Source organism: Oenanthe melanoleuca, chromosome 3 (genome assembly GCF_029582105.1).
Source record: "Oenanthe melanoleuca isolate GR-GAL-2019-014 chromosome 3, OMel1.0, whole genome shotgun sequence".
Lineage (NCBI taxonomy): Eukaryota > Metazoa > Chordata > Aves > Passeriformes > Muscicapidae > Oenanthe > Oenanthe melanoleuca.
This window is the reverse complement of record NC_079336.1, coordinates 51309319-51335164: the sequence shown is the minus strand read 5'-3', so window position 1 is coordinate 51335164 and position 25846 is coordinate 51309319. Positions and strand designations below refer to the sequence as shown.

Sequence of the window (25846 nt, the reverse complement as noted above, 5' to 3'; positions counted from 1 at the left end):
AATGATTTTTCACAGCTGAACCACAGGAAATAATTTCATACCATAAAATGCCAAGCTGTATCAAGAAGCAGCAGGAGCGGGCTGCTCTAGAAAGAGAAGCACATTAAAAGATGAAGTGACACCACTGAGGTAGGCAGGACAGTGTCCTCCTGCAGTCTCTGGATGCAGAAGGAGCAGATCTGAGGGTGATACCAAGGATCAAACAAAATTACAGATCACCAGACAAGTTCATAGGCAGGAGATGGATCTGAAATTAAGTCTACGAATCAGGGTCAGGATCAGTGAGGTGCAAAGTGATGCACAGGTATAGCTGCAGTGTAAAATAGGCTGGGATTGGGGCAAGGGCTAGAACGTAAATGCAACATCAACTCCTTGAATGCAGGGAGAAACCAACAAAGTTTCTCCAAGCTCTTCCTCCGGCATCAAATGTGTCACCACTGCCTGACACAAGGTTGCTTGGCTGTGCCAGGTCAGAAGTGGCCTTGAGCACAGGCAGACAAAACCATAGAAATAAGAAGACAAGGCTGCAGAGCTTGTAGCAGAGCCTGTAGCTGCATCCAGGGCCTTGACAATCTAGATAAGAAGTTTTTCAGCTATAAGTAGTGGCTAAAGGGGCATTAATGGTAGTCTGTAACTGAGGATGGAACTGCTGGGCTGAGAGGAGGATGTGAACAAAATGAGATAACGACTCATCTGAGAACTGATATGACTTAATATTTTCATAACCTTGTAATAAAGAGAGAGGCTTTTAAATTAATTCTGCTGATAAAATACGACTGGGGAGAACCAATATATATTTTGTAAATTTTTTGCACTTATGTATACAAATATATGTTTTGAGTTTATACAATTTTTTATTCTCAATGACTCAAGCATAAAAAAATCAGAAAATCCTAAATGTTATAAGATCCTGGGTAATTCCAATAAGGGCTATCAATAACAGTTTCTTATGAGAATGATCAATAAAGAATATAACCCCAAAAACTCCTGGGTGGAAGTCAGTGAGTCACAAGGCATTTTTGAGTCACCAGAATGATACAGCTGTGAAATAAGCAAGTAGAGCCTAGGATACATAAAGCCTAGCATCAGGGAAAATATGTCCAGTGAAGATATGAAAACTAATACTATTGCATCCCACCTAAGATATCACAGGGAATTACGATCACGCATGTTAAAGAAAAAATTATTCAGACTTAAACACAGAAGAGGCCTCTGGGGAAAGGAGAGCTTATCTGAGACACATAGATTAAAAGGGTGTGATTTGTTTAACCTAGGAAAATAAGATGTGAGACAGTTCTAAGCATAATGGGGATGTTAATGGATGGAATTGTCATAAAAGGAAAAGAGCATCAGCAAGATACAGATCAGTATAGGCTGGAAAATGGAAGATAGTATCTAATCATAAGGTGTGGAAACAACCTTTTGTTAAAAGGGCAGAGGGGAAAAAATAATTGACTTAAAAGTAGACCTTGTCAGATTTATGAAAGTAATTCCATGACAAACTTACCTGCAAGAGGCAGGAGGAATAGATTTGATAACCTGTGTGACCCCTATCCTGTGTTCTTAAGTGGACTGCAATCAAAGGATAAAGAAAATAAACATTAAAAATGAACATTAAAGGGTAAAGAGAAGATTCAGATACAGCACTTAGGATGAGTTAAAACACATGAACCACAAGGATCAAAAAATTAACCCATTTTAGTGGCAAGGTGAGACACAGTCTGTGATTTGGACCCAAGTCAGGAGGACCCAGGATGTCCTCATGCCAGGGGTGTGATCACCCAAAGCAGGTGTTAGGGAAGGGGCTGGCAAAAGACAAGTTAAAAGACAGACAAGGGATAAAGAAATGAGATATGTGACTAGGAATCAATATCAAAGTAGAGACCAGAATTAAAGATCAAAGTAGACAAAGGACACATGTAGAAAAGAGTGAATCTAGCAGTGATAGAAAACTATTCTTGTGAAGCCCTCTGTTGCCAGGGTCACCGAGTATTGTCAGTTTAAAAGCTGATGCAGATAGCTGCAGGTCAGAAAGCAATCCTGTAAAATTAAGGGGGAAAGAAAGGAAAAATAATCAAAAGAACAAGGGGAGGATATGATAGGCCTGTGCCTAGGTAATAAGGAGAGGGTAACTATAATTTGGCAAGAAAGACTGCGAAGAAAGGATGGCAGCAACAGCAGTGCCTGCATGCTGAGGAGGCTAAAGTCAAGAGCAGAGTTGTTACAGTTTGATGAGCTACACATGGCATCAGGATGGAGCTCATTTCAGAGCAGAGCCTGTTTTGTTTCAACTCCTCCATTTTGCCTTGCTCACCACTCCTGTAATTAGTCAGATTAATTAGTACACTCAACCCACGTACTGTCATTATTTATCATTAACTCTTATAAAAGCTAAATGCTCATCTGTTAGTACCTCTGTATTGGTACTTATGCATAAGGAACAGAGAGGAGTCATGGTCTTGCTTGACATTGAATTCTGTGGGCCATTTGGAAGTGCCACTTATTTCTGGTCTTGACTTCTAATAACTTCCTTTATGCCTATGCTGCTATTTTAAGTGGTTTTTGTTTTAATTTTAATCTTGTGAAAATAGAAGAGCAATGTCAGTGATGTTATGTTAGCTTATGTTTAGCTAAGAATATGAAGCAAAAAACAAATAGAATTTCTCAGCCCATAATTAATTTTTACAACAAAGTCTTTATATACTCTCCATAAATAATATACCTAACACAGTCTTTTGTGACTCTATTTTCAGAAAATCAGATAGCTGCCAAAAAAAGACTTACTGATTTTAATAGCTACTCATTACAAAGAAACTAGAACTTAATCTGAAATGACACATAATTGTTTCAGTTTTAGAATGCATTTTAAAATACTTTCTATTGTTCATTTATTTAGGAGGTCTGTTGTATGTGAGAAATTGTTAGATGAAATTAATAAGAAAAGTTAACATCTACTAATTTTGCCCTGAAGAATAACTTTGCCTCTCATGGATTGGAAGTGAAGATTATTTGGCTGAATCACCAGTGTGGGTTTTATGTTTCACTGCCAGCCATTAATGAAATGTAAAAAATAAAAATTAAAAAATAATAGTAAAGCACAAGATTAAACCAATTCTGTAGAAATAGATTGACTTTCCTTCCCAAAAATGGATATTACTGCAAAACATGCAGATAGGGAGAGAAACAGATGGGCGATATCTGACAAATAAAATTTCCAGATACTGCCCCATCTGTTTCCTTCTACACAGTTCAGCTATAAGCTTTTTAGCATTATAGGGTTGCTTAGGTGATATTCCTCTTTGCAGTGACGTCACACACAGAGACTAGCAAAAGCAGGTTGGTGCAGTAATCTGATCAGTTCACTGTATGATTACCAATTTACATCCACAAATATACAGGCATTAATTCTCCCTCTTTTATAGTGGAAAGATTTTCTCTTCAAAAAAAGTTTGATGAATTTTGGAAATAAACTCTTTGGCTTGTTTTTGAAATTGTTTTGCTGTTCCTGTTGATCTCCTGTAGATTTGAAGGCCACATTACTTTATCTAATTTTTTGGCTTCTGTGCTTAAGTTTTATTATGTTTTCTATATTTCCCGATATTTTTCTAAAGTTTATTGCCCCTCTCTGAGACTCAGATGCTTAATTTACGAAAGAAAAAAGTGTCATCAATATTGCTACATTTTACAAGATCAGAAATCATCATGGCCCTAAGGATATAAACATACAGGACTATCCAAAAGGCAACACAATCCCCCACACCTCCCATACACCTGGGTGGGCCTGGTGACTTCTGAAATTTATGAGTATGAAGTGTTAGAATCGATGTAATCAGCTGCAGTGTTATAGTTGCCCAAGTGATCGCATCTTACTTGTGGTTTGGTAAGGAAAAATCTTTGGTATGTTTCTAGATCTAGAGCTCTGTATCAAAGTGTAGCTGAAGCTGATGATGGTTGTGTCTTAGAACAGAGAAGCTTGTGACTAATTAGAAAGCAAATTATCAGAAAAGAAAGGAAGGAAAAAGAAGGCAGGAACTCAGGAAGGAAGGAAAAGTTGAATCTCCTAAACTACTGTTGAGTTTTTCTCAGCTGATTTTACTCCAAAACAGAAAGGGCCAAGCAAGAGATCTTCATTAAAGACTTCTTCCATGCAGCTGCTCTGCAAAGTGACAGATGGTTAGTGTATTCTTCCTTACTTTGATAAAAAGTCAATTGGTACACTTTGTTCATTAGGAAAACCTGGAGAATTTTCTAAAAGAGCAGTGAAGGTCACACTTTTGTCAAATTACATGTTTGTATACATGATCAAAAAAGTGAAGTCCTTCATGTAATCTGTAACATAATTTTCCAATCAATTAAGAAGCCACCAGATCTCATCTGCATCTTTAAAATTGGGTTCTTAGAAGTAGTTGCAGGGTAAATTTTTATGACTCACTTGAGTTTAGGTTTTCTGAAGGAAAAAAATGTGAAAATCTAGAAACTGGAAATATATAAAAGGAAGAATTTTGAATGCAATTTCCTCTTTGAAAGAACAGGATATCATGTACTATTTATCAAATGCCCTTGTATACATTTACAAAAACATCTGTCTAATGGCCAGCTTCTGTACTGATAGAATGCATTCCCTTTCTCCATCTTAAAGTATAAAATTAAGGGATGTTTCTAATGTGCATGTACATCCTCAAAGAGAAATTGTGGCTTGGTGCCATCAGGAAACTGCTTATTCTGTAAAAGCATAATATTTTTGAAAAAAAAAGAAATTTAGATGGCCGATTAGACAAAGATCTTTTGTTTAAATAAATATCCAATTGCACAGTCATTATTGATAGACACACTGTATTACTGTTGGCTGGACCATTATTTTAGTCAAATAAAACTAGTCTCTGTCATGGACTCAAAGCTTTCATTCATGGTATGCCTGCCCATCAGTTAGCCTGCAGAGCTATGTACTCAATACAGATACAAACCTGTTCTAGGCATCCAAAATAATACCACTTGTGCACAGAACCAATAAAACATAGGAAGAAAGAGGCATATGGAAAGTAACTCTGCTAATGAAACAGTTGATCTTGTTCTATATTTGCAGGCAAGAAAGAGAATATTTTTCAGATACTTCTCGTCAAGCTTTAGCTTGACAGCTTGACTACAATAAACAAGATACATTCCTAGATTCGTTTCATATGAGACTGGTAACTTGGTGGTCAGAAGAACAGAAGGCTCTTCTCCTCAGTCCAATATTGTAGACTTTTAGAAATTGCTCTGAAATCTGCTTCTTCATTACAGAAATAAGAAAACAAATGCAGTTTTTACTTGACCTAGACAGTAGAGTTCTGTATATTTTACATGAGAAATTATTTTTTGTTGTCTTTTCACTTTGTTGTCTTTTCTGTTATTATCCCAAAGATGTTGAGACAGCATAACTTGATTTCTCTGCCATGTACAGTAGGTTTGTGGACAGTTCATTTGTGCATGCATTTGTTTCACTGACTTTATTATTTACAAAAAGGAAGGAATGGTTTGACATCTGTGAGAGCAGCACAGTAAAATATGACTGTGTGCACTGGGCAACTGAGGTGCTTTTTACTACTCTTTGCTGTTATTTTTTGTTGGATGCAATATACCTTCCTTTAGTAAGACTTTTGACATCATCTCCTGCAGAGAACTCTCTGGGAACCTGAAGACACATGAGCTGGATGAATCAACTGTTAGATAGGCTGAGAATTAGCTGGACTGTCAGGCTCAAAGTGCCATAATTGATGGCTTGGCAACCAAATGGTATCCAGTAGCAAAATGGACTAATGGACCTCTGAACATCTCATCCAACCAACGTTTCTGCCATCTATGGCATGTTTGATGTTGCTCCAAGAATATAATTCGCTCCTTAATAAATTGTGAATGATCTATAAGAAAATCAATAGATTCTCAAAAATTTAAGGAGGTAGAAAAAATACTTTTCCTTGGTATATTTTAGGTAATGTATTGCAAAAAATTTCCTTTATAGCTAGTTTGCAAACTTTCATTTTACATCTTCTTATCCAATTACTGCAGTTACAAGATACTTGTTTTTACAAATGGATAATGAGGTATTTGACATAAACTATTTTCTGTGTTTGGAATATTAAACTTAATAAAGTCTTAAAATACATATGAAATGAATATTAAAACCATGCATTATACTTTAATAACATTAAATATAAGATTAAAATAACAGTATTGAATGTGTACACATGAATATGCTTCTAAAACTTGGTATATATGGTTTTAATTTTCTGCTGATATATATATATATATATATATATACATACTCCCTGGGTATTAAATACTACTTTTTAATGAAAGGAATCCATTAATCTATGTAAATTAATGGTATATATCTCTCATAAGCACTCTCCATACTATTAAATTTTAGTAATACCATTGTTTTAAATCTACCAAAGTGAAATTTGAAAAAAACCTTGAAGTTGTTTGAAAATTACTTGTTATTTCAGACTTTAGGAAGCTGATAAATTAGTATAGGCAGCAGTCTCCCAGCTCCATATTTTGATTTTATTCTACTATAAATTTAAGAAAATCTCACTAGGGACTTGTCAAGATTAATCTACTATTTATGAAAAATACTTAAGAGTCTCCCAGTTCAGAGTATTAAAGATATATAAACAAATAACACTTGAATATGTTAAAACATAAATTAGATTCTACCTCAAATCTACTGCTCCCTTACTGCTATGGCAGAGGATACTGTGGTTTTGTTTAGGATGTCCTGTAGGAAATGCATACCTACAGAATATGCATACATACAGAACTCTGCTGAGTCACTTCAGTTTCCTAATCTTCAGGTTAACATAAAATGAGTTCATACTCCAAAATGGACTAAATCAGTTAATTTCCAGGACAGCTGGAAATTACCAGCATGAATCCTCCCCCATCCCAGGAATCTGTCTGCCTGGATTCAGGACCAACTGTGATACATTAAGGGCTTTGAGGAGATATATGGGAAGCTGCTTTGGGGAGCCTTCTTATTCTCTGGATCAGGACATAAGCTCAGGCTGTCACCCTGGTTCTGTGCCTGAGTCATGCTGCAAGGATGATTGCTCACACCTCCCTGATTCTGCTTCAAATCCACACAGTTGACTTTCTGACCTGGTCCCTGACCTGTCTGAGCACTGTAGACTAGATTGGCAATCACTGGGCCATGTCCATCCATTGTTCCAGTCACCAGACCTGACCTGCTTTCCTCATTCAGGTACTTGGCTCTTCTCACCAGGGCCACTGCATTCCCTTGGTGATGTCCTCAGGTTTGGGTTTGCCTCTGCTTGCAGAGCAGCCCCCCATGTGCTGTTCCCAAACACTGACAGGAGACAGTGCATAGGGATTCCAAAGCTGGAAAGTGACCTGAGTAGGCTCAGCCCACTATTGCTCTCCAAGGATGAGGACTTGTACCACCAGGTTAGGGATTCAGAGCAGGCTGTAGCCCCCTTCCATGGATGGAAGGGCTGTGCTGTTGAGGTGCAGGGGCCAATGGGCTGGTCCTTGAATCACAGTGCTCCCTCTCCTGCCACTGTGTCCTGCTGGAATGGATGTAGATCCTTCTCTCAAAGGACTCGAATCATAAACAATGTACATACAAACCCATTTACATTACTTGGCATAGAGAGCATTTCCCTGCATGATGATTGAAGGCAATACAATAAAAAGTACAGCTTAAATGAAACAGCCTTGACCTGGTAGATCTTATAAACAAAAAAGAGTAAGATCAGCAGGGTTAACGTAAGCAAGGGGTAGGAAAAAGTGAAGGAAATAAAAGACCTGAATGCTGACAAACCAGATTAACAGCTGAGATTTTTGACATATTTTTGAATATATGTGTTTGCTACTATAGTAGTTTATTCCAAAATATATTGTATGTATTTGCCAAATGCTATCAATATCCAGTGCTGTACTCATCCAGTGCAGCCTACCCTAGCTTTAACTCTCAGTAAGAGCTCTTCAGGCAGCCTAAACATTACTCAAAGTATCAAAATATGCTCTTTTTATTTCTTTGAAGGTCCACTTCCTGGAGGCAACTGATTTCCTGTGAATATCAACTTCATTTTAAAACAAAATGACAATTTACAGTCATATTGATTGCAGAGGGAAACTTTATCTAAGTGCTTGATTTGAAAGAATAAAGAAAATGTAAATAAAATAGCACATTAAAAACATATTGGATTCTTATAAATTTGAGATTTGTTGGTGAGTGATGGGTGGTTATAATTTTGAGTACCAAGCTGAGCCTTTTTTCCAATCAAAATATATTTGGGTTAGTTGCCTGAATTGTTGCTAAAACAGATGAAAGCAAGTCAGAATGAAATTAGCACTGTCAACCATTGAGGAAATGGGTCTTTTTATCCCTTTGCTACATGCGAACTTGATTCTGAAAAATAAATTCTTTTGTCAGGATTAGCATGAACAACATTGATGATTATAATCAGAATGAATAAAATAATGATTTTTTTTCCTGCCTCATAAATGAAAAAGAAAAAATATGGTTTAAAAAGTACATTTATGAAAGTTTAGTCTTCTGAGTAGCAAGCAAGGATTACTTTGGCAAGCTGTGTAGGCATTTATATCTGAAAAGCAAATGGAATTTAATTATTTTGACAAATCACTGTGGTTTTCAAGATTCATCACTCATGAAGAAAAATTAATATGCTTAATAAGTGATCATTCTTGTTCCAGCCTAGCAATTCCAAACTTTTAAATGCTCTTTTCTTAATTCTAATTAGCATATTAAGCATGGAAATGCAACATTTAAAATGTATCATTAGAGCTATAGTGGTCTATGTAGGAAATGTGTTGCAAGCAGTTGTTACTGGTCTGAGCAAAAACTGCTTCATCTCTACTACCAGATATTAATCTGCACAGTCTCAGCTGTGTTTCCAAGCAACCTGAATTCCCTCATATTTTTGATGCATTTCACTTCAGTGTCTGTCACACTGAGGTCCTACCTCACCTTCCACTGTGACACTGCCTGCTGTTGGTACTTCCCAAAAGTTCTTGACTGAGTGCTTGTGTACTTTATAACTAGATTATGGCATTTGAACAACCACAACACACAGATCCATACCTACACTTACAGTGTTCTCCTGGATCTGTTCCAATGGCTGCTCTAACAAGAATATTTTTGGGACATCACAGCTTCAGTCATACCCATACTTTGAATTTCTGGGGTGTCTCTGAATATCATGTGACTTCCCAGTCCTGTTTGAGAGGAACTCAAACATTAATGTTTACTGATAGTACAATTTCATCTTCCAGATTCTGAGATGATCCACAGTAAGCTATCAATTTCAATATATTGAAGTCCCCCTTCCAGGACTTATCCACTAGGTGTGGATATTTCTGGTCCATTTGAAACCTAAGACAACATTATCAGGTTCCAGGGGGAAAAAATGCCCAGCTGTTCTCGGCTTTAAGCAGATACACATTCCTTCCAACATCCGTAGGAAAAAACCCCTGACTTATATAAGGAGCTGAAAGAAGAGACAGCTGCTTGCAATACTTCAGTGTCCCTCAGTCACATCTTATCAGCATTAGATACATCAACTGTGTTTATGATGCCCAATATTTTTGAAATGCCAAACAGACTTCCTTACTGTATTGATACCCATTGCCTGACAGTTCTTACCTCCATTGCCAGCATTGATACATATTTGCCATTGCTGAACATCTACAGTGCTAAGGTCCACCAGGGCTGCATGTGATACTGGTTTGATGGTGTATGACCTTTACAACCTAGATAAAGCAAATGAGGAATCTCACTCACATAGTTGCAGTAAGAATTAATATTTCCTAGACCTTTGCCCATCTCATGCTGTGTTAATAGCCTGGTGGATCTGGTTCCACAAGAAAAATGTTATCTATTGTACACTGAATTCTACTTGTCCTGATTTATTCTGATTTGTCCTGATGCAAAGAGCCCTTCTCTTTATATCTTGGTCTGTTCAGCCTGGAGGAGACTGAAAGGAGATCTCATTGCAGTTACAACATCCTGGTGTGGGGAGGAGGAGGGACAGACACTGATCCCTTCTCTGAGGTGCCCAGTGACAGGACTAGAGGGAATGGCCTGAAGTTGTGTCAGGAGAGGTTTAGGTTGGATATTAGGAAAAGATTCTTCCCCCAGAGGGTGTCTGGGCACTGAGAAAGGGTCCCCAGGGTCTCAGCACCAAGCCTGACAGAGTTCAGGAAATTTTTGGACAATGCTCTCAGGTACATAGTGTGACCCTTGGGGATGGTGCTGTGTGGCACCAGGAGTTGGGCTGGATGGTCCTGATGGATCCTTTCCAACTTGGCATATTTTATGATTCAGTGATTCAGTGACTTAGGGATTCCTATCCTTCCTCCTGTCCTTTATCATTCATTTTGTGAAGGCACTAGATTTCTTGATTTCTCCTCCTTATTGCAGGCAGAAAATTGGCTTGGCTGTCTAGAGTCGGCGAAAGAACATTTCTTGTATCCCAAATGGTAACTTTCTGCTTTACTCTCACTTGTAAAATAAGTTTCAAAGCACCAAGCCTAAAGCCCCTCTCACATCCATATGTAGCATCCTGCTGTTGTGTTTGCCCAGTCCCTTTAGAAAAGCCCAGGTCCTGTGAGAGCTGAATGAAAAACGTCATTTTGTTCAGTGCATAACATAAGGTATGGTGGGTGGCTGCCCACACATGCAACAAGTACAAAAATCTGGCTGCAGGCTGCTTCCCACCCATTTCCCAATCTTCCCTTGCTCCCCTGATACCATCCTGAACCTGGAGCCTAGAGTCAGAATATACTACCCCACCTTTTATTTTTACCATCTTCTCTGAGGTCTCTAATTCTAGGCTAAAAACTACTAGAATGTGCAGGAAGCTGTGGAAGACTTCTCTTGTTGCAGGGATCACAAGGAGAAAGGTCAGAGAGATGGGCTTTGAGGCATCAGTGCATCAAGAACAGGTTTATGTTCTCGTTCCCCTTTTCAAATGTTTTGTTTTATAGTACCTCTCTACATAAGCACAGAACAGAAACTTTTAGCTAAACTTGTTTCCTGAGAAGAACCAGTCACTTTCCATACCAGTCTAGTCTTGTGATTTGGAGGAGACAGCAACTCAGGATGCAGCAGTGGTGCCTGCCTGTCTCTCAGGGGCCCATTGATGCACTGGGAACATTTACCTGCCTGAAAGCTCAATTTCAGGCTCCTGGCATTTATCCTTAATGGGTATTAGCAGAGCAACAATGCTGTTAAGATGATTTCTGACTGTTCTTTTGGCAGTGAATTACTTCTGGTGACTGAAGGCCTGAGGAATTCAGTCTCTTGCTCCTCTACACTTGCTTTTGGCTGTTTTCTGGGATGGTCTGGCACTCTTACACAACATGCCAAGAAAGTCTCCTACTTGACAAAGAAAGAAATGGGTTGAAGAAATACAAGTTTCCAAGAAGAGAGCTCCATTGAGGATTGTGAGAAAAGGTCAGAAACAGTGGCTTGGCTGTGTGGGGACAGGCTGTGTCTAATCGGGGGCTTCAGATTTCTGTGCAGATCAACAGTAGGTGTCTGCTAGCCCAGACCATGCTTGTTGGCTGGTGTTTTCAGCAAAAATCTGTAGTGAGTTTTTTCTGCTCTGGGACAGAAATACAGCTCTACATTAGCCTGTGTAGTGTCAGGTCATATCATTTTTCAGGAAAAAGAAAATCATCTCATTTTGTGAAATCAGAAAATCGCAGTGGGAAAAGAATGAACAATCACAAACCAGTTATATATAAGAATATTACTTTTTAAATAACTTTCATATTGTTTTGATGTGTTGAACGAACTAAATCATTGTAGGATTTGTTTGCCATGATCCAGTTTTCTTTAATTATGGTACTGTAAAGGGAATATTTATCCTCTTTTAAAAGAAAAGTTCCTAGCCCTTTTACTTGTAAGGGCAGAATTTTAAAAATGTGCAAGTGCACTATTGAAACACCATATTAAAGAAAATGAGCAACTGAACTTTACTTCTGGATCAAGATACAATTAATTTTATATTTGTGTCAAGCTGCAATGTACACAACATTGTGTGAAGTTAGAAATATCTCTTGACACATCTTACTGCTAACTCCTAGCTCTCTCTGAAGACCTTTAGCCATGTATGTTCATAATGAGCACTATAGGTGCACAGGACTTGCAAAGAGGTGAATAGTGAGAGCAGAACACACAGAGATTGATAGAGAGGGGGAAAATTTTGCTTTACAATCCCTCTCAGAAGGCCAAAATGGACTCTAAAGCAAACAGATATTGTACAAGCTATACCAGTACAACTGTTTTTAGTGAAAGTAAATATTTTCCTGGTCTCTGCCTAGGAAATGAAAGTTGGGTTGTATTTTCAGCATTCAAGACTCAGTCCTTTTGATAGTTTATTGTGAAAAAACATGATACAGATAAAAGTGATAGTTACAGTATGCTGGGAATGTACTATCTTAAATCAACAGCAATTTACTTTAACAACTTTTTATAACAGATTTTCTGCATATGCCAAGAAGTATTATTAAAATCTTGAGATATTAAGAGTATCTGCCAGGCAAAACAGCCGTATTAATAGGTAATGTCTTCCCTTTCCTCTGACTTACATGGAACACTGTGTGAAACCCAATATTGCTTTTCAACCCTTTTTCTCTCAGTTGCACCCAAAAATCTCTGGTTGGGGAAAGTGATGAAGATAACTTTTTAGGGTATCACAGAGTGACAGCTGTTCATTGGTCTTTGATCTCTTCTCTTCTCTTCTCTTCTCTTCTCTTCTCTTCTCTTCTCTTCTCTTCTCTTCTCTTCTCTTCTCTTCTCTTCTCTTCTCTTCTCTTCTTTCTTTTTTTCTCTTTTCCTTTCTTTTCCTTTCTTTTCCTTTTTTCCTTTCTTTCTCCTCTCCTCTCCTCTCCTCTCCTCTCCTCTCCTCTCCTCTCCTCTCCTCTCCTCTCCTCTCCTCTCCTCTCCTCTCCTCTCCTCTCCTCTCCTCTCCTCTCCTCTCCTCTCCTCTCCTCTCCTCTCCTCTCCTCTCCTCTCCTCTCCTCTCCTCTCCTCTCCTCTCCTCTCCTCTCCTCTCCTCTCCTCTCCTCTCCTCTCCTCTCCTCTCCTCTCCTCTCCTCTCCTCTTATTAACATATGTAAGTACCCAAAGGGGAGGTGCAAAGTCAATGGATCCTGGCCCTTTTCAATGGGGCCTAGTGGCAAGACCAGGGGCAATTGACACAAACTGAAACATAAAAGGTTCTGTGAATGAATACATCAGGAAACACTTTTTTACTCTGAATTACCAAGCATTGGCACAGGTTGCCCAGGCAGATGTGGATTCTCCATCCTTTTATTCAGAAGCCATCTGGACATGATCCTGGCCAAGCAGCCCTAAGTGATTGTGCCTGAGCAGAGGGGTTGGAACCAGATGAATTCCATAGGTCCATTCCAACCTCAACCATTCTATAATTCTGTGGTTCTTCTCATAAGTAATTTAGACAAGAAACCTTAGGAACTTAAAATCAAATTTGATCAGTGTAAGAAACAAATTGCATGAGAAATTTGTCTATAATAGGACAATAATAGAACTGGTGATGGTGGAAATTTCTCATTCATACCGTGTCCTACATTAAAGTTACCCTTAAAAAATTCAGTAAAACTTTTCATTAAAAATATGTACTGATAGAGGTAAAAATGAGATATTTTAAATATTATAAAATTATTTATGGTGTTTAATCATGCAATAATATGTGTGTTATGCATAATTTAGGTTGCTTTTTTTACTTAAAAAATAATGAGCTAGATATTTTACTCACACAGCCACAAAAAATCTTCTCCATAGTCAAACCACTATGTCAACTCTATGTTTAATGAGCTGGTTCACTTAGAATATACAGCAATATCCTTTTTTTTTATGGCTAGGTTTATAATATAAGGGATCTCAATGACAAAGAAAGAGCTGCAGGAATTGGCCAAATGTGAGCTTTAGCAGAGACTCACAGACACACTGTTTTTTCAATTCTAATTTCTAACTTCTACTGCAATCCCCTTTACCCTGCTCATAGTTTACTGAGTTGGAGTCAGCAGCTGGATTTTGTACATACCCAACCCCTTCATGGGTCTTAATTATTTTATCATCTTATGGACTGACTCTCAGAAGTGAAAAGTCATGTGCTCATGACTCAAAGGGAATTGTTCATGAGGGTCTGCGATTTGGCAAGGAGTGCTCAGTAATTCTGTGTTTAAAATATGAATGACTTCTTTATACACAATTTTAGAAGTAACAATAAATCTATTGTACTGCTATTCCAGTGTATTGTAACATAGCCTGTGCAGCAGCTGTTCTTGTTTACAACATGAGAAAATCCTTCATCATAAAGGCTCTTGTTTAAACAGAAAGCATGTCATAGATTCTGATCATGCTAGAAGCATGTATTTCTTATGAAGAATTATATGATCTAATAATATTATTTGATGATTATTTAGATCTAATTAGGTTGAGGTTGAGTGAATCTTGACCTTTCATCTTATATTTTCCCTATATATGTCTGTACATGGAGATATATATACAGATTTAACTTAGAAATAACATGTTTATTATTATACTAAATATACTAAACAGGTAGTAAGGTGCTAATGTAGAATAAATTGCTTTGGTTTAATTAACAAAGTTAATTTGCATCTTCTGTTTTCTCAAAATCGACCTATTTTTTAATCTAAAAGACTGTGTCGACATATGCAATATGTAGAGTGCCCTTCTATTTATGTAATACTGATAATAAGCCACCACACAATTCCTCTTAAATTCCCAGTAATGAAGTGCTGGCATGTGTCTGATTTTTCTCCACATGGTTTTAACGAAGAGCTTTTCAGTTTTACTAGTACATAATTAGAATATATGCATAAATCCCACTCTATTCCTCCAATGTAATTAAAGATCTTTCTTCAAGAAGAAAATTATAAAGCTTTTCTAAGCAGAGTTGCTGAAACCTGAAATCCTTGACTAAATGCATTTTTATGCATGAATCAATCTTCTGAAATAGTTCTGAAAACAATTAATAATGGTCTGCTTAAGAGAAAGCATCTGAGTTGTTTAATGTGGGAGAGAAGTTTCTCAACATTTCCTTCTGCACAACTTTCGTAACAGTGTTAAGAAAAGCAGAATGTTCAGGCATTGTGCTCATTTAGAAGATACAAAAGTCCTTTGTACTAATTAGCTGTAAATAAAACTACTTTCAGGTAAAGCTATTTACATTTTTGGATGCCTTATATACCAGTAAAGTATGAAGCAGAAGACTCCCTCCAAAAATAGACATTTTAGAGCTATATAAGTAATACTAATTTATTTAAACTTTACCTCCTTTTGCCCAGGTTGCAGCAGAGCCAGCTAACAGCCATAACACTTAGCACATCTATTTCTGGGCTTCTTTTCTTGCCTGGTTTGGTTGGAGGACTTCCAGGAATTTGTCTAAGAATTTTGAGGTGCCTCCTGCTGATGGAAAAGTGTGAGTGCTAGAGGCTTTTGCATCTAAAACTTTATAGAAGTATCTGCTAGCCTTTCCTGCTCAAAATGTTCTTAGAGCTTTTGTCTGCATCTGACTGCTGGTTATGAAGTGTCAAACAGCCACAGGGCAGAGCTGCCAAACAAACTACCACACCTATGGGGCATCAAGTAATAGCTAATGGGTGCATTGCTTTGTGCAGAAGAGTTATGGAAGGGTGCTGGAAAGCTGCTTAAAATAGCATGGATCTGGTAGGCAAGCTTGGGCAGGTGTGGCCACCCAGGTCTGGAGCTTCAGGCAGCACCTGGTGCTTCTCCCTGGGCCAGAGCAGGAGAAGGTGGTGTCCTTGCCTGCAGGGGATGTGCTGTGGCTCAGAACCTGCCTTGCCAACAGGAGGAGGCAGGCAGAACGAGTGGTGTCAGAGAATGTGAGAAAGATTCACAGGATCTTCACAATGATCCTGCAGAGACAAAGATTCAAATCATCCACTGCACAAGAGAAGCAGAAGCTGGCATTTTCTCTAGTCTTCCTTTTATCACCAACATTACAGAAGCTTTTCTTGCTGCCCTGAATGTCCCTGGGTGGATTTATTTCTATCAGAGCTTTAACTTTCCTAACCAGATCACTGGCCATTTGGACAATCTCTCTTGCTTACACCCTCTGTAGGTTTCCTTTCTGTGTTTGTTTTGGTCCAGGACCTTCTTGTCCATCCATTCAGACCTGCTGGTGTTTTCTCCTGACTTTCTCTTTCTTGGGATGAATTGATTCCAAGCTTGGAGTGGGTGATCCTTGAAGATTAACCAGCTTTATTGGGCCACCTCCTCCCTCTCCTCCCTCTAGGATTTTATCCCATGCTACTCTACCAAGCAGATCTCTGAAGAGGCCAAAGTCTGCACTCCTGAAGTCCAGGGTAGTGAACTTGCTGTGCATCATCTGCACTGCCCCAAGGACCTTGAATTCCACCATTTCTTGGGCTCTGTGGCCAAGGCTTCACATTTCCACTAGCCCCTACTTTTTGGTGTCTCCACAAGGCCAGTAAAATCATTGCCCTGCAGATGTGTGCACAACTCTAGTTCCTCTTGTTTATGCCCCATATTACATGCCTTTTGAGTCCCTCATGAAGCTGACTTACCAGCTGGAGGAGCTGAAATTCCTTTGTGATGCTTTTCAGGTGCTCTCATGCTGGCCTGATCCCTCTCCAGGTGCTGGACATCTCTTAATGGCACTGGTATCACACTGGTAGAAATGGAATGGATTGACATTCCTCTTTCCTGCCAACTTTAAAGTTTTCCTAACACTTAGTTTTATATAGTTAATTTTAGTTTTAATTACTATACGATCCCATTATGAATAAAGTATTTCCTCTCTCATGTTCCCTTACCAGCAGCTGCACATAATGTGAAAATATAATGAAGATTTCATATGGTTATTCTTCAAGCACAGAGACTTGAATGATCACACATTTGGTATTTACTTTTAATCAGAAATTCTTCTTGGACTTGGACACTGTCACTTCCCAAAGCAACAGTGGTTTAAAAAAAATCATTAAAATACAAAAAGATGAGATAAAAAGAAATAAAATGCCTTGTTTTCTTAATTGAGCTCTTGAGGAAAGATCATTGCTAAAGGGGGAAAACAGTAGAGATAAACCACCTATGAAGCTTGATGCATTTCTAACCTAGAGAGTAGAGCACAGCAGTTTTATAGTCAGGAACAGCGGAGGTTCTATTAATCTGTTTTCTGCTTCTTTTATTTTCTCTTCTTATTCTCATTTAACCACCTGTAAAATTTTCTTATTCTCATTTAACCACCTGTAAAATTTTCTACCATTTTGATTTAATTACTCCATACTGCTTATTCTAAGTGCTGATATATAATTTCAGTTGCATAATACAAGGAAGTTTAGCACTTCAGAGCATCTCTTTACCTGTTATAGCAAAGGACAGCAATTCATTTTGCAGTTATTTCTTATTTTCTTATTTTCTTATTCATTGATGAATGTCTGCATTGTGAGCCCATGCTATTTCACTATTTATCCACACATTTGAACTTTTATTAAAAAAAAAAGTAAGAGAATTTCAGGAAAGTCCCAAATCATCCTTCAAAGTCTAAACTTTATCTGATCAAGAATGAGAGTAAAATATTTGGTTTCCAAATGACTGTAAGCATCAAAAAACTAAGTAATCACCTGTAATTTCAACTGCTTCTAAAAGAAATTATTTTTTGGATAGCACTAAATGAAATGCACAGACAGACGAAAATAATGCCCTGCATAAGTTACACCTGTATCTTCCCCTATAGAGTTCCTTGAAGATAATACCTATAATGAAGACATAAAATAAGTGAAGAAACTCTTCCTGTAAAGAATGAATACTTGAATGCAGACGCTACAGATGAGCACTGAGGGAGCAGAACTTGCTGATGAAGCAATACAGTTGAACATGGGAGACTACAAATAAACACAAAAAATTGCAGCTCTGGTGGAAACACATTTGCTTTCCTGAAAGCAAAGTAAAAAATCCATTGTGCTGTGGAACATATGTACAAAAATATCTAGCATGGTTTTCATGTTGTACATCTCAGTTATTTCTGAAGAATTGGAAATAGTAATTTAATGTGTTATGTAAAGAATTGCTTATGTCTGCTGCTCTTCATTGTCATGGCAATTGTATTTCTCAACAACTTTCTCAACTTGAATCGTAGCCATCAACTTCACCTGCTATTTGTGGATTTCCTTTATTTATTTCTTATCCTTCTCCCTTAAGTGGCAGATTGCTTCATCTTGATATTACATTTCCAAGTAACTCAGCAAACTCTTGATCTTCACTTCTTCACAGTTCATTTCAGAAGGAAGGGAAAGAGGATGTTAGTATCTACTCACTGTCCACTTACCCACAGGATGGAATTTTTTCAGACATGACAAACTGTTTATTAGTTGTAGTGTGTGCTATGAATATGTGGCTTACTGGATGAAAGGGCAATATGCTGTGACTGTTAGTTCTTTTACCATGCCATCTAAAATTAGATTATTAACACATATTTAGCTTTGTAAAACCATCATTTCAATTCAGCAGAACAAGAACAAAACTGAATTAACCTACCTTCTATCATTGTCACTTAAGTTTAAATTCATATTATTTCATCAGTCCAATAGAATAATTATACCACTGAATCACTGTATAGGTACAGTTTCTACCAGTGCTGTGTGATGTTTAGGTATTTCCCACAACTGAGATCCTTTCCCAGTTCTATGAAACAGGTGCACCTCCACAGAAGGGTGTATCTGTTTTAAAAGAGAACCTGAAAAGGCAGTGCTAAAGAGCTGTAAATGATATTTATGATTTGCTATTGTAGTCTTAATTTAGCTCCTTTATGCATCATTACAATAGTAATTTACCACATAATCACATATTTTCACCCCATCTTATCCTGCTTGCAAGGGATAGTCTCCACACAGCAGACAGTTATTCAGAATCACTTTTCAGTCCACATTCTTGCACTCAAGAACCATGAAATTCCTGCTCTCCATAAGGTGATAAGGTGACCATTTATGAAATGTAAGGATTCAACTTCCTAAATCAATGAGAGCAAATTACTTCCAAATAAATTAGGTTTCAAATATTGTGCTTATTGCTTTAGAAAATGAGTGAGCCTTTTTCTACTGTAACATTTAGGAAAAGGATTAATTATTTTAATTTACATGTATTTACATGTCTGAACAAATTATTGGCACACATTATTGTCAAAAATGCCAAAACTATTGATAAATTCTAATGCCAAATTTAATCAGTATGTGGTGAGAGCAGTAAGGTGGGCTACATTGCTGCAGCAGTTGCAAATTGAAATAATCATTCAAGTAATGCACAGTATGGGATTCACTTCACCTGCCTTCATATGGTGCAGACAGTTAGAGAACTCCAAGGTAGTAATTCAGGATTTCCCTTATATACAGAGGGAGAAAATGGCCAATTTCATGCCACTGACCTATGGCATCCAACCTGCTTCAGGTGCCAACTGAACTGAGACAGAAAATTCATTAGAAGCATCTGTTTTATTCTACTGATTATATGAAAGGGGCCAAAATGGGTAGCTCAGAAAATTTCTCTTCTGCTCAGAGGAATCCCATCCATATTAATATGTGTAAAAAAAACATGATGCAACTCACCAAACTGTAACTTAAGTGTTGCAGGCTGAGAGAAAATACATTTCACCAGGAGCTATAAGACTACTTTGTCTCTTCTAGAGGTCATCAACCATCTTAGCATAATGCTAATCCTTTCCTAGATAATGGTGATTTCTCTTCAGTGAACTAGCCAATGGGAAGATATAAACCTCTAGAAAGTTAAGGACTACATCATGATACATATGTACAAATGATCTGAATAAAGGTCAATGCCTACTTCTAGCATGTGCATCTCTTGAGAACTTGATTTGTAGCACAGATATTCTTTGAGGGTCATCCCTGGGATATGTTTCAATAGCCACTCATGATGAAGTATCTTTCTGTCTTTTTACTTGGCATTTCCTCTGATCCTCACAAATTGCCTTTCTTTTTCCAGCAGAATATTCTTAACTGAAAATTGCTAGACCTGATTCTCTTTCCCTCTAATGCAAGAAATAGAAAGAATATTAGCATGTAGGGACTTTGAGAAACTAAAAAAATCCACAGTTCTGGTTACATATAAAGATTTTGTGGCATGTCTTAGGAAATATTCCGTGGAAAGTAACAAAAATCTTCAAACCATGACATCTTGTCCTTGTACACTTGATCTTTGCAGTTTCCTTTCTGTCTCTATGCATGTTCTTATCTTCTCTTACACCATGCAGACCTGTGTTTCTTACAATCTCCATTCCTACTGTTTTCTTTCTTTCTCCTCTATGGGCTTAATTCCTTCCATGTCCCTTAGGCTTTGAATAGTGCCTTCTATTTCTCTAACAAGACTGGTCCTTTACAAATTCTGGTTTGTGATCAAATTCTTTAATGAAATTTTCAAGTACTCACCTGTTCTGTGTTACTCCATTCTTTCCCTTTTGTTTTAAATTGGCATCACATTAATTCTGTTCTCTCTGGATTACAGTTTATCTCATAGGGCAGGGACATTATCTTCCATGTTCCTCTAAAGTGCCACATGCATTTACACTCATATACTTACATATATTTGCATGCTTGAACATAATTTTGAATAACTATTTAAAGAGTTGTCAGAGAAATATGTGTAGAGCAATCCACAATATGAAAAAATCATTACAAAAGCATACAAATAAACATGAATGCAAAGAAACCTTTTCAAACACATGCAATCAGTTACTAAAGTTATCTTTCATCATGAGTTATGCCTTTTCTGCATCTGATTTTCAAATTTATATATGTGGCAGAACACCTGGAGATGAATTTTGCTAAGAAACCTGGGCATTCAAAGAAGCATCAGTTAAAAATGTGAGAAAAAAATGTTGCAAATTTTTATGCTAGGGATCCATAGTACCAAAAATTAAATCCTTATTTCCCTACCCAAAAAATTCCTCATCTCAGTCATCATGCCTCAAAGGGTGGATGAGTAGTTAGTGATTTTTTTTCTGAATATAATTGTCAAACTGAACAATCTTTTGTTTCAGGTACTTTTTCTTTTTGCACCGTCATCTCTATTTTAGTTTAAAGTTATTCAAGGCATCACCAAAAGCTGGACTAATAAATCTAAAGAGTTTCTTTACCAAAAAGGGCCTTACTGTGCTTCTGGGATAGTCAGGATGCACCTGAGCTGTGCAACAGAGGCACTCAGTAGAGCACCTGCATTACTGGTTGCTCTATCATACAGCTTCAGAGTTCCTTGGGAATCCACCACAGGTCTAGCTTTGCCTAAGATTTTCATGCTCTCAGAGTTTATAGATGGGCAGAGTGTACATTGACATGGAAAGACTGAAAAAGCCCTTTAGTTGCAAACTGATTTCATTGTGGGAAGTAATAGCAGTATATCTTCTGAGCATTTATTTATTACTCTAGATAAAACATCTCACACACCTGCTGTGTTTGCCCCAGCTACCCTCAGGACTAACATGGTGACTGTTTAAGATTCCTTTTTTGTGGAGAGAACTCTTCTCCCTTGTGAAAAGGGTTTGCTAAGCAGCAACAACATTCTTACTACCCCAATACTTGAACCAAACCCAAATCCCACAGCAAAAGAGCTTAAAAAATTCAACATTAAATTAATGCACTGCTATGTAGGATAAAAGCATGCTGGGTTGATAAACTGTTTTGTTGGCCTACTTTTTATTATGGCTCTGAAATACTCTTCTTGATGGGTATAACTAAGGGTTCTACAGTCAATCAAATTTTGAATGAAACCATGGCCAACACAAGTGGCAGCTCTGAAGACCTTATTTCCTTGGGCATAAGCAACTGCACTACAAAATTCTACTGGCCAGGAAAGATGTGTTTTCCAAACCTATTCGTGTGCTCCTCCTGCTCCTGAAATTCAGCCCTGTCAAGCTTATGATTCATAGTGACAGTGTGCTGCTTTCCAAGAAAATTTGAATCTCAGTTTAGGTACTGAAATAGAAATAGGTGAATAGGTGCCAAGGACAATGATAACCACTCTTATGGGCCAAACATAAATCAGGAATTTTTTCCTAAGATGAGACATAACATTTAATTAAACTTAAAATACTGACTTGTATGGATAAAGAACATCTGTAGGAAGAATGTCTAGCAGAATTACTACATGGGAAAAGTAAAGAGCCTTTCAACTGAGTCCAGCTCTCATTTGTTGCCTTTGCTGCTTATTTCTGATGGCTTGAAAGTAGCACAATAAATACGAAATTTACTGCAGCCATCCAGACAGCAGCTTTTAATGCAATAATAAAACCAGTTTTGATATATCTTCCTTTGTTCATTATTTATGTCAGTGAAAAAAACAGTAATTGTTCAGTGATGTAACTAAGAGTACAATTTGCCCTATTGGCTGGAAAAATCAAAGCTGCAGGGAATGCAATGTAGGATGAAAACCCTGTGCCCAGTAGACAAAGAGGGACAGACTCCTAGATTGCCTTGTCTGTCTTCACTTCTTCAACTGCACACCTTTCAAAAAAAAACTCTCCTACTAGTTGATTTTAAGACAATTAGTCCAAAGGAGGCTGCTAGGATCTTTAAGCAGCATTAAACATAGATAATAATAAATATTGTGCAGTGATGAGTGAGTTGTCCTGTGCTACCCTGTATGTCAAAAATGAATAATGATATTGCTTTGAAATAAGCAATCGAAACAGTATACCAAGTATGGGATATCTAATATAAATATTTTATTAAAATTCAGATAGTTCTGGAAATTTTTAGACTTACTTGCCTTTGTTTTGGTAGTCAGTAGAGGAGCAGTGAATTCAAAACAACTAAAAGCTATTTTTTTTAAAGAAATTTTACATTACTTTTGAAGTTGTGTGTAATCACAAGAAAACAATTTTAACTATTATTTAATTTTTCTGAATTTTGGATGTGATGCATCTGTCAGATAAGAGATCTGAGAATGGGCTTTTTTTCCAGTGCTGTAAGAGGGCCTTGGATAAAACTGGATAATTCCTCTCTAAGCCTGTGCAGCCAAAAGAAATGGTTCTATACCTAGAGATGTGTCTCTGCTTCTAAATTTGCTTTTGCTTCCCTTGATTTAGATAGCTGCATGAAATCCTAACTAATTTACAAGGAAAAAAAAAAAAAAAACCTTAAATAAAATAAAGAATAAAAATAAAACAAAGAAAAACAAATACTCCCCCCACCAAAGGGGACTCATTGCAGCCTCAATAATTCTTTTGAAAAGAAAATAAAGATCCTACAAACACCAGATAAACAATACAATTTCTTATGTAATACTTCTTTTGTAGCAATCAACATTTACCTTTGATGTAATTCAGTTCCTCGGGATATTAAAATGGTTCTTATCTGCATTTCATTGATAAAAATATCTTTTAAAATGCTAATTATTTCTTCCATGACATTGTGACTTTCACATTAGATAAAGCCAAAATGGTCTTTTCCAGAAATGTAAACATCTACAGAAGTAATGCTTCGGAAAAGACTGAAAATATGTAATAGTGTTCACCACTTCCCAGGATTTCATTTGTGTATCTCAGACCATTCTCTATATAGTAGCAAAATTAACCATGTAATTTCTAATATTACTCTTTTTTTGATTTACAAATACTGTTGTCAGGTTTACTTAATTGGAGCAGTATCTACACCTATCACAGAACATTCCTCTCAGAAATCTTTCTGAAGTTTCCTAGTGGAATTGCTTCCATTAAAGGAGAACTAAACTAAGGTCAAAATTTGCTGTAAAAACACTTTTGTATTTTCAAGAACCTTCCAGGTCACTCCAGAAGACCATGATAAGTTTGTGAGATGGCTAGCAACATTCACTTCGGTCTTCAGTATTACCAATAAATGGGTATTTTAGTGAGCAAGAGGCACTTTTTGTTCAGTTCAGGTCAGAGGTCAGCAGATTTCACAATGTGTAAAAGAATTCTCAAGAGCATTAAGTGATAAACCCATAGACTTGGCACATAAAAGAGTCAGTGATGAGGCTTGAGCAAGGTAGGAATAGGAATATAATTCCATACTAGTAGGTCTCTGAAATATTTTTTTTTAAGACAGGTGATTAAGCTGGGGAGAGCTTCAGAATATTAGTTTTCTGATAAGAACAAGAGAAATTTCAGTGTCTGATTGTAAAAGACAGAACAGTGAAGGTTGTCTCCATGTTTATTTTATCCTGAGTACATAAGAAAAAGGAGACAACAAAGCCTACATGATTCATTTTGGAAATGGTCAAGTCCTGAGAGCTGCTGATGAGACTGCAGCTCACAAACACATACAATATGGCAGAAAAGTAATTGGTTTAGAACTCTTGTTCAGAAATACAAATTTCTAAAATTGTTTTGAGAATTCCTGAAATTTCTTCTAACAGGATGGACATGCTAGGGCAAGCAAGGACTGTCACTGCCCTTACATGCTCCAAGGTCCCTATGCCAACCTTTTACAACTCAACACTTTTCAGCATGATCAGCAGTGTTGACCAGTTATTCAGTGGTTAATGTAGAAAAGCTTAGCTGTTAAAACCCAGTACTCATTAGGAAAAAAGAAAGAAGAGGAATATAGGACAGGTATAGCAAATAACTAAAGAAAATGGGTATAAATAAACCTACAGCAATGTAACCCAGCTCTCTCTCTGTTTACCTATCTTCACAAATTCCATGGGCCATGCCGAGAAGAAAGAGGATAATTTTGTAAATATTATTTTTAGGATTTTACAGTGTGAATATTCACAATATCTCATTCACATCCATAAAGTAAATGTGTTATCATACCTCTAGGTCTTTCCCCTAAATTAGGGGAAATTGTAACAATTAGGGTTACAAACAAACTTGTCTTTTTCATATTACTTAAACTCTATAAAGAACATTTTTAAAGTTCTACTGACCTCTGTAGACACTAAAACACAGCAGAAAATTCTCACATCTGGAAAAGCGAACTTGTTTACATGAATCTTCTTAGCAGTCAGTCCATCAGCTCTAGTTTTTAATGAAGCATTCTTTTTCCTTTTGGCAGAACTATTTATTTGTATTAGAAACATGCATAATTTCTGGGAAAAGATTCTTGCAGCCACCTGTAGCTGCTTCATGAATGACTGATCTACATAGATGCCATAGGTAAAAGGGAAAATAATTTGAATTGTAAATTGATACTTGCAGACTGCTAAATCTTGCTGCATGCTACTCTGGGCAGTATGTTGAAGACCCTGGAGATATTTATTTAGCTGCCATTTGAAACAGGTGTAAATTAATGAATCAAAGACAACAAACTCCATTAATCACAGCACTATCAGGGCTAACCTATCAAAAGGATTGACAGTGTACAACTGCTGAAAAAATTAAAGACATGTAATGAAAGATTTTACTTTTATAGTTGGTACTGAGGATGGCTCACCTGAAGCAGACTTTTTCATCTTTTTTCAAATGCTTTAGGGAAGCACCATCTCTCTTTCTGGGGCTGGTGAGGTGGGACAGCTGCCTAGACACCGATGAAGAGCACGTGAATTTTGCTAAAAGCGATGAACTGAACAGAGCTCACAGCGAGAACAGAGAGGAACCAGATGGACCCCTGAAATTTGAGCTTGATATTTGTCACCAGGATCCAGAATACAAGTCCCCAGCTCCCTTGCCACATGCCCAGGTCAAGCTGATCACCAGCTGGGAAGCAGGATGGAATGTAACAAATGCCATTCAGGTAACCTTTCATTTCCACATTTATTCCACTCATCATTTAAAAAACCTGCTCATCACTTAGTCTGCTCTCTGTTACTTAGCTGGACCATCAT

The 25846-nt window shown here is 37.3% G+C and overlaps 1 protein-coding gene across 1 annotated transcript in view; it reads left to right on the top strand.

The window, feature by feature from the left end:
* LOC130250846 (vesicular inhibitory amino acid transporter-like) overlaps positions 1–25846 on the top strand; it is a 53199-nt gene that overhangs the window by 2430 nt on the left and 24923 nt on the right. The window contains exon 2 of the mRNA XM_056486959.1: positions 25494–25755. Within this exon, the coding sequence (XP_056342934.1) occupies positions 25494–25755 (262 nt within the window). The remainder of the gene's footprint in view (positions 1–25493; positions 25756–25846) is intronic.